Source organism: Pithys albifrons, chromosome 7, assembly GCF_047495875.1.
Source record: "Pithys albifrons albifrons isolate INPA30051 chromosome 7, PitAlb_v1, whole genome shotgun sequence".
NCBI lineage: Eukaryota > Metazoa > Chordata > Aves > Passeriformes > Thamnophilidae > Pithys > Pithys albifrons.
In genome coordinates this window covers 44470317-44480520 of record NC_092464.1, presented here as the reverse complement: position 1 = coordinate 44480520, position 10204 = coordinate 44470317, and the positions used below count along the sequence as shown (strand labels likewise).

General features: G+C 44.7%; 1 protein-coding gene across 4 annotated transcripts in view; it reads right to left on the bottom strand.

Moving 5' to 3' along the window:
- Window positions 1–601: 601 nt before the first annotated feature.
- TMEM108 (transmembrane protein 108) overlaps window positions 602–10204 on the bottom strand; it is a 157597-nt gene continuing 147994 nt past the window's right edge. For 3 of the 4 annotated variants that reach the window (XM_071561232.1, XM_071561229.1, XM_071561234.1), the window contains 2 exons: window positions 1479–1633; window positions 602–937 (listed from right to left, as the gene is read on the bottom strand). In XM_071561232.1, the coding sequence (XP_071417333.1) occupies window positions 815–937; window positions 1479–1633 (278 nt within the window). In that variant the 3' untranslated portion in view covers window positions 602–814. The remainder of the gene's footprint in view (window positions 938–1478; window positions 1634–10204) is intronic. The other variant, XM_071561233.1, reaches the window with a different exon arrangement.

Genomic DNA, 10204 nt, shown 5'->3' with positions numbered 1-10204 from the left:
ATTTCAAGATTCCTGATAAATTCAAAGGAATTTTCTCTTCCTTTGAAGGGGACACTCTATATGCCTTATTTTGAGTCTGCTTGATCTGCATGAAATAAAATTCTAGACTTATTGGGCTGAAGTGGAACAGCTGTGAGTCCAACATGTAGTGTGGTTAAAATTTTTATGCTGGAAAAAAGGGTCATTCTTGTCCTTGCTCGTAAAAAGAGTTCTAGAGCTCAGATTGGAAGGGGGAGAATGAAGGGCTCATCCCAGTCAGTGCTCAGGGAGTACTGGAGTGATGCAAAGGATACAAGACTGGCACACAAGCTGTATGGACTGCTTCTAGCAACTGAGCTGGCCCTGTCTGGCTTGCATTCTACCTTAGCAGCATAAAGAAAAGGAGTGACAGAAGTGCATTTACAGTAGGAGAAGGGACAGTCACTGAGCAGGAATGCTTATGCTCAGGCTCAGTGATGTCATGTAGGATGCAGGATGCTGTATCCAACATGTGCTGCCTGCACCAAAAGCAACCTTATCCAGTATTTTCCCAGAACAAGTATATTCAGCAGCAATTTGTAAATGATAGTGAAGCAAACAGTCCACCTGACAGGTGTTTTGCTTAGAAATACCTTTATTTTATAAAGCCACAGTTTGTTCTGTAAAGTTTTACCACACTTATAAAAAAGGGTCTGACAATTCTGAGGGAGAAAAGAAAAGCTGAAAACATTTCTTGTAATTCAGGGTTACACAAAGGTTATATTTATAATATATATATTTATTTATAATTTGGAGACAGTAGAGATGTAACTGCAATACGTAGGAAGCTGTGGGGTCATATTTCAGAGACTTGCTCATGTCCCACAAACAGAGTTTCTTGACAGAAGGGGTTCACGAGGACCATCCCGCTGTCGCGATAGTCGCCATTGGCAGGAGAGCGCGGCTCAGAGAGGTGATCCTAGGAGAAAAAGAGAAGCAGACTGAGCACTTCACTCCCTTCACCCTCCACAGCACACAGGGCACTCCTCCTAGTCCCTCAAAGGCACCTGAATTTTGTGGGATCTGACTCTGAGGAGCTAAGTTTGGTGAGCTGGTTTTACCCTTCTTCAGGCAGGAGGAGCTGTGAGTGAAGAGCTCCTTGATAGTCAGATTGATTCTTTCTGAGTCTGGGGACCCACAAGTCAGATGCACCAAAATTCCAGTCACACTGGCCACAGGCTCACAAGGAAGAGAAACCCAGGAACAAATTCATCTAGAGGTGGTTAAGGCTCATCACCACACAGCAATACAAAACACATCTGCAGTGTCTGGAAATAGGCTGGCAATCTGGTTTTGCTGACATATTCATCCCATCTTATACATGTGTGAGTCCTTCTCAAAAAGCTGTTTCCCCAAATTAGCATAGGGATTTCAAGGCTTTATTAATATGACTTTTTCTCCCCTCCTCCCAGCATGGCTTCAGTTACAGTTTTTAGACACCAGTTCTGGGAGCAAGGTACCTCTGAAGTCTCCAGTGACTGGATCTCTCTTGGTAACTCGACAGCATGCCTGTTGAAGTAGTCCATGGTAATAGCATTATTCCAATAGCTCAGGTTGTTTTCTGGGTTAGATGTCTTTTTCTTCCTCCTCATGCAGCAGACTGTCAGCAGAACTGCTGTCAATATAAACATGTCAAAAACTTGGTTATTTTATTTCAATAAGGACTCACCAGTACCATGGATTTGTGCTTCATATTACTTAAGAGGGCTGGTCACCTGCATTCATACACTTCATGCTCAGTCAGGTATCACCTAACAAACCCCACACAACTATGTGAATCTGGACCAAGTAGATGAAGCTTTGGGCTTGGCAGAACATGCAGTTTGTACTTTCTTTTTGATGTGAGTTTATAATATTGAAGATGTGGCTGCCTGATAAATTAAAACCTTTGGTGTTGTAACTGGTGGCATTTTAGTACCTAAGCAGGGATTTATAGACCCTCTAGGTGAGAGGGCATTCCTCAGGGGTTGTGAAGGACATTTCCACGCAGATCTTTTCTGCTTCTGGTGTGTTCAGAGACCGCAGCGATGAGCACACAGTGGGCACTGAGAGACACCTGTCTGTCCTAGCTCAAATAGCAAACTCACAAATGCTTGTAGTTGCGTGTCTCCAATATCAAAAGCTGCTATCCTGAAATGCCAATGATCCCTGCCTCTGTTGCCTCTCATTCATGACTTGGATTTTGGGTGCTTTATGACCATGCTCCAACACATCAGCAACCAGTAAGTGGAACAGATGGGCTCCTGAACAGGATGAGACAGTGGTCAGGTAGCATGAAGGTCCCTTCCAGCAGCTGTCTCATGTAGCTTGTGCTTCCAGGATAGTATTAACCCCAGAGGTGAGGTTTTCCTGCCTGTGTCCATCAGCTGTATCAGGATGTGGAGATACGCATATCCTGCTCCCCATGCTTGCTTGGACTTTGGGGGTGTCTGAACTTGGCTTTTTGTCTTACTTGCAGAGCACACTCAAGCTTCTGCAATCTGAAATATCTGAACTTAAAGTAGAGCAGTTAGGCAAAACAAAGGAACCAGAAAGTGGAACTTGTTGATAAAATTGTCTGTCTGATCTCAAGGCCATAGGCACCCCTGGACCCTAGAAATGCCAGGGTAATGCCTTCCCAGCAGGCAGCCAAACACAAAGCTGATTGTTATTTTCTGGAATTGCTTTTGGTTTAGTTATCTCTGTTGCAATTCAGATGGGTAATCTTGGCAATTTTATGAAGGCCAGGCAAACCTCCTGTAGCAGACATACTGCTCCCACTGGTCCTTGCTCAGGCAGAAGCTGAGGAGTGTACAAGGGTTTGCTCAGCGTAGTAATGTATAAGCTCTGTCTGTTCCTCTTACACTTGTGGAATTAATTCACCAGTTGTGCTTGTAATCTACCTGATTTACACAGACAGACAGGCACATGTACTTAACTTTGATTTGTACCTGTGAAATAGGGAATGCCCTGCTGTAAATTCACTCCATCATTTTTAAACCCCTCATGGTAGAAGAGAGAAAATATTCATGAAGCAGAAAAATATATTATTTCTTCAGCTACAGGTAAAATTATGTATTAGAATTACAGCCCAGAGAAAAGAAAAGACTGCAGAGAGGTCACAGCTGCTATGTGTGTTTTGACAAACATTGCACCTACCCATGTACCATGGGTCTAATTTCTTATCCTATCTACTCACACAAAATAGCAATACAAAAGTGCAAGGCTAGAGCTGTATTTAAAACAAAAAAAATAAGCTACTAAGAAAAAAAAATTAATGGGCTTCAGTTCAGGCAGTTTATGTCTCATTCAAAAGGAAAGGTGGGCTTATGCTATAAATCTTCTTCTGAAACTGATGGAAAAATCTCCCACACTGTTCCTGCATCTTTCAGAAAAGCAGGCCATAATCAAACTTACTCTTATCTTTGGCTCATATTGCTTCAGTGTTTCTGTCACCAGTAGCTGGACTCCTGCTGCTGTGCCTATAGGCAGGTGCCTGATGGGCCACCAGGACTGCTCTGCCTGCTCTGGGAAATGCCTGCCCTTCTGAGGCACTGCATCTGTTATCCCAACTTTGCTGCTGCTCTCTCTATGTCCCAGTCCAGCCTGCAGGCTTGGTAAGATTACAAAGTAAAGCGGGACCTGCATTTAATCCTCACCACTGCTGGTGAGAGCCAACAGCCCTTGAGCTTTTCAGTAGTCAGCAACAAGTGATCCCTAAGGCACAAAGCATTTCTGAAGGAGTCTGGGGATATGAGAGCCCCAGTGAAGTCAACTCTGTGCAAATATTTTGAAAGCCTGAGGTTTTACAGCTTATAAAATGTTGTGGCTGATGACAGAGAAGCACCAAATTTGGGATTTAGGGGCTGGAAAGCCAATGACACTGAGTTGAGAGAGAACTCATCTTCTTCCAGCAGGAAGTGGCCTTGCCATGTGCAGATATGGTTGTTATACAGCAATAATACTCCTTCCCTTAATTACACTCTTGGCCTGCAGCCTTAGTGTACACATAAGCAAATTGATGGAAGAGTGTGGAAAATGGGCTCCTGAGCTTCCTCGAACATGCATTTTAGAGAAGGATGTCTATCTAAGCTGTCCCAATTCAAAGCAGAGAAGGCCTCATTTCAGAGGGAGAAGGAGGACAGCAGGAATGTGGCTATTCCCTCTTCATCTCATATTAACTCCCCTTTTCATAGAATCACATGATCATTTAGATTGGGAGAGACCTTTAAGGTCATTGAGTCCAACCACTAACTTAACACTGCCAGGTCCATCACTGAGCTATGTCCTTAAGTGCCACATCTACCACATAATATACCACATTTGGGGCATATTTTATTGAAATTAATGTAGCTAACTAGGAGCCCTCACTTACAGAACAGCACCAGGAGCAGGGTGCAGCTTTACCAATATTCCTAGATATCCATTTGCTCCCACGATTAGAATTACATGCATTACAGACAAAATCTTTCCAGACAGTTGTGATGGCCAGGGAGGACATAGTAAGTGGATGAAATATACAGGGGACAGAGATGGTTTGGAAGAGAGAAATGGCAATAATGACAACAACAGAGCTGAAGAGAGAGCAACAGTAGCTGCAATACCCTGCTTAACTTTCCTGGTATATTGTGTGGTATCCTCGCAAGGATGCCAACGTGCTGCTGTTCAGTGCTGCTATATATCACGTGTTTCAGAGATGGCCAACCCTCCAAACCTTTGGGCAGAAAATGGGCTAATTCTTCTCTGGTTTTCAAGCACACCTCTGGATGCTTTCTGGGAGTCAGAAAAGCTAAACCGACTTTTCCCTTTGCCTGCTCTATGTTAAAGTCAACAGCGAGTGACACAAGAAGGCACTCAGTGTTGTCCCTATGTCAGCCTGAAGCTCCCTGTACAGAGATTATGATTCATGTTAGGAAATATCAGGGAGCTCTGCAATTTTGTGGACACTGGAAGTTCTGAGAGTTCAGAAGCATTTCTAACCTGTATCCTTTCACCTGCTGCTAGTCTGGAGGGAGAAAAGTCAACTCACACATTCAGTGGCTGAGCTGCTGAGAGCTCCAGCTCTGAGGCTGGCCTTTCTCTGCTGGTAAGGCAAGGTACATCTGCATTATCTGACCCCCCACCCATGAAACAGGACATAATACATCCCACAAATGGCAGAGGCAAGCTTCTCACAGATTTACAGATTTCTAGGCTGGTGGGAACATTTCCATCACCTACTCTCACCTCCGTAACACGTGCACACCAGGAGACTTTCATCTGTTACCTTAACCATAAGTTGTATTTAAGGTACAGCACATCTCACAGGAAAATACTCAGCTTCATTTAAGGACACAGACTGACCAGATAACCATCCCTTTAGGAAGAGGTTTGTTTCAATACCTAATTTCCATTGTGTGGACATGTTTGCATTCCTGTCGTCATATAAATTTCCACCTTCAACCATCACTTCCTCAATCTCCTTTTGCCTATTTTATTAAAAGCTTTCACTGTGCTATCAGAAATGTCCCCTATATATGTGGGTTTCAGCCTCTTCTTGTATTACATCATGAGACAGATGAAATTATATTGCATTTTTCAGCTTTTAAATCATTTGCACGGCTCTTTCCTAATCTTCCAAAGTTTTTAAAAAAAAACAAAGACAAACCACCAAGTTTATACACCATATTCAATACCAGCTTCATTAATGCAGTGTAATGAGATCATAACAACTCCCTACAGTTTTCTGACAGTCTTTTTCTTCAACTCACTTAAATATTTTACCAGTCTTACACAGCTGCATGCCCCTTCCCCAACTCTCCAGCTCCCACACGAAACATGGTGTTAACAGACTTAAAATTGTAAGCACTTAAAAGTCAGGCAATAGTCAGGATGAATGATGTTTATTTACTTCTCCCTATGCCTGCAATTCATAACATAAACTAAGTTTCCACAGAACCCTTGCCTAATGACTGAAACAGTGCTTTTTCCATATTTCTTTCAATTCCCTCATTTACTATATATAGGAGTACATACCTTGCTCTGATACCACGTATCACCAGGGATTTGGTTATTGACTACAGCTGCAGATACCTGGAGACAGGAGGCTCTTCTCCAGCTCAGCCTGAGTTCACACTTGGGGATTAAGACTCAGGGCTTGGGATCTCTCTTGCTTCAGACTGGGAAGCAAATGTGTAGATATTGTGATGAAGAAAGTGACTGAGATAATTTTGGAAAGCGTCCCTCTGCATGCAATGTGAGCTAAGTAGGGTTAGGTCTAAGGCAATTCTTCATATATTCTTTGAGTTCTGCTGATGCCTGTGTTTGGAGGCTCAGCCTTCCTTTCGTGTTTTCCCGTGTCAGCAGAACTGACTGAATGAATTGACTTCTATGCATCTGATTTGCAAGTTTCTGTTCTTCCACATCTCATTGTGTCATTCTGTAATGACACAAATATAAGTACCAGGAGCCCAAGGACTGGGACAGGGGGTTTTAAAAAGAGTTCATATTGTGTCTTGTTCTGCATTGCAGTGACAGGCACCTACACATATACAACAGCATATGCACAAAAATCTTCAAGGCTGCCCAAAGGACACCACAGAAACAACTCAAACTGTGACATGCAGAAATACTGACATCACTGTTATATATGATTTTGCTTTGTTGGGAAGGCAATGATACAGGATCCTTCATTTTTGCAGCCCTCCTATGGTGTTAGGAACATCATCCTCATTATTTATACCACGAAACTCAGGTTCATGCAGCAGATGTGGCTCATGCATTCCTATCGAAAGCATTACTTTCCTGGCTAGCACTTCAGGGGATTTCAGTGGGAGTCAGAAATCTATGCCTTTGTAAAGGACATGGAAGCTAAATCCCATCTCTTATTTCAGTGGGTGAGTTCCTGAGGCCCAGGCATTCAGGTCTGTGCAGCAGCCACTGAGCTGTGCCACCAGCATGGCTGGAGGGACCTGCCAGTCCTCACTGGGGCTCAAATGTCAGGGCACAGTAATGCCAAACAAACACTCTGCTGCTTTCTGCTCTTCAGTGCAAATAAACACAGAAGGGACAGGCCAGCAAGGAGCCCCAGCAGGGTCTTTCCTTTGTGAGGAGAAGTGCAGCATCCCAAGCACTGCTTCCAGTAGGGCTGAGGAGCCAAGGGCTCCCGTGGTCACTCTCTAGCAGATCACTTCCCCTACTATGGAAGCTAAAATGCCCACAGGTTTTCATTTAACAGGTGCCTGCCACTAAAAGGTGTGACAGCGAGCAGTGTGTAGGCCCTACTGCACGACACGTCAGAGATGGACAGAGGTATCTTTGCAGCACTGTGATGTGTTTCCTCTTCCAAGGATTTTGTGCAGCACAAGGTGTTCCCAGAAGCCCTCCAAAAAAGCTTTTCCATTGTCCTTACTACTCCTTGCACAGAGGAAAGATTACGAGGAAAGGCACAAGGGCTCCTGCAGAGAAGAGATGCACTGACCACAGTACAGCTCTGCAAGGGCTCTGCAAAACCAGCCTGGAGGTCAGTGAGCTGGCTCAGCTCAGGGGCACTCCTCATTAGCAGGAGAAGGGAGCTCAGTTAATTAGATTCCTGCAGCTCTGGAGCTGTGCACAGGCTCCGGGTTGCCTCTTGTCACCTGACTGCATGTCTTTCCAGGGTGCCTTGCTAAGTTCCCTGCCTCGAGGCTGCCTCTCTGCCTGGCGCTGGGCCACAGCCTCTCTCACAGGTGTAGCAGCAGCAGCTCAGGGCTTGCTGGCCCCGACAGTGTCTCTGGTCAGCAGTCCTTAAGGTGCCAGCCTGAGCACAGAGCCATCAGCCCGCAGCTCTGGGAAGCAGTAACCTCCCATCAGAGGGGTCCTCAGTGGCTTTCTGTGGCTTGTTCTCTTTTAGGGCACCTAGATATTGAAGAGCATGGGATTGAATCTCTTTATCTGTGGTATCTACATCTTTCAGCAGCCCAAGGCAGGGATGTGACAGTGTTTTCTCAATCCGTGCCCACAGCAGCTGTGAGAGTGTGTCCCGGAAAATTTTACCCTTTGAAAACGAAATGAAGCCCACAGAGCTGTACTCCTCATCCCTTTCTCGGCGGCAGCCCCCTCCAGACCAGCAGTGAGCAGCACATGCCACTGTCCTGAGCTGCAGCGCTTGTGCCCGGGAGGTGGCGACAGTCCCCTTCGCACAGCGCACACCGCGGAGCGCATCCCACCCCCTGACACTGGGCACTGCACACCGCTGCCTGAACACACACAGGCGCCTGACGGGCAGGCAGTGAGGTGTCCCCGCGGTGTGTACGGATACCTATGCAGCTGGGTACAAGTGCTTTGGGTTGTTATAACTTACTTTACTTCTATAGGAGCAGCCTATGCCTGTGCAACAGCACTTCTCATGGCATGGCTTAAACAGCATAACTTCCAGATGAAATCAATTTCCTAGGCATTACAGCCAGATTCAAAACCAGCTCCATTTAAATGCAAGCCTACCATTCATTTCAACGCCGAAACACATCTCAGCATGTCCAGATTTTAAAAGGAGAGTCCCAATGAAGACCATCCTCAGGAATCTGGTCTTCGAAGCAGGACTTAAATATTTAAATCATTTAAACACTCATTAGAGCTGGTACAGAAAATTTTCAAAATAAATTCAACTTTTTTAAAAAAAAGTAGCTTATGAATAGGAGAAACAGAACTGACAGTCACATGAACACTTTCCATTATGGCACATATGATAAGAAGAAAAGTGTTAACACCACCATTTAATGAATAGTGGGTTAGAAATCCTGCTAGCAGACTGTTCATATTATTATTATTGTTACTGTTGTTAAGAACTATCTCATGTACAGCACTCTGCAGGCACAGACCAGTTTACACACTAGTTATGCTTCCTTTGCTTATGTTGTATGGTATAATACTTTGTATTTTGTATTTGGATGCTTTCTATCCAGCTCAGCTTTCTTTCTAATATTGCCTAAAACATAATGCCTGGAAGAATTTATTTTGTCCTCTATTTCTACTGATTGATAGCCAAGTCATAGTTCATCAAATATCACTGCTTCTCACCATGGGCTTGCTGTATCCCAGCATCTCCTCTCCACCTTTCACAGAAGTATGTATGCACACTTCTGCTTTGGTTTCTCCTTGATTGCCCATCTTTTAGCCTTAAACTTTGTTCTTGCTTGTGGTTTTAATCACACAATAGGAGAATTGATAGTCCCAGCCAGAGGTGCGAGTCTAACAGATATGCCGGCCCAATCCAGTGATTTGCAGCTGCTGACAGGTTTAGTGTGGCCCCATCTCCAGATTTGTATTCCTGTAGCCTCATCCTCTCCAGGGCTCATGCTCATCTGACCCTGTGGGGAGCTGATTCAGCTCACTGGGTGGATAGAAAGTAACAAAGAGCAAAGTGATTTTTTTTTTGGCCACGTTAGCAATCTGAAAGTGTCAGATCAGGCCTGGGCAGAAGGAGAGGCGCAGGATCAGGTGCCTGTGCCTCAGAGAAAGCAAGAGAGAGCAGCACTGTCCTTTTCAGCAGGAGCAACCTGTGTGTGAGACTGACTCTGGCAGCCAGCCTTGTCCTCAGTACAGCTTGTAGCTGCAAATAACAGAACTGAGTATTGTTGGCTGCTACCCCTTTGTGTTTCTTCAGGCAGCAAAGGCTGGGAAACATTTGGTTTTGTTTGACTCCAGGCAGAGGAGAATAATCACACCCTGCAACAGTGAAACCCCACAGAGTATGTTATTACACCTTACTGATACAACCCAGCTAAGCATGGGACGCCCTGGTATCCACTCACAAGTTTTCTCATAATTTCTCCTGTGGTTTTTGTGACTGAGTCAAATGATAGGACCCTGAGGCATCTCTGGGAACCCAACCTGCCGTGGTCCTGCAGGAGACTGTCTCGTGGTGTCTGAAGGCCAGGGTTTCAAACTCTTCCTGCTCCCTTGCCAGCTGCAAAGTTGGAAATAAAATGGAGAAAACCAGCACTTCGGTTATCAGACTTCTAAATCTGACCATTCATGAACTGCCTGCGATGAAATATTTTATTGCACTGGAAAATTGGTGTCCTAAAGTATTAGTCATTGCAGCTGTTCTTAATCCTTTGGGTTAGCAGTGGGCTGTTTAAATCCAATTCCAGGGCAGCAAATATTAATTCCTAGATTAAAGACTTGTACAGTTTTTGGTCACCATCCTATGCACCTTGGAGTCAAGCTGTTTCACCTTCTAGGATTG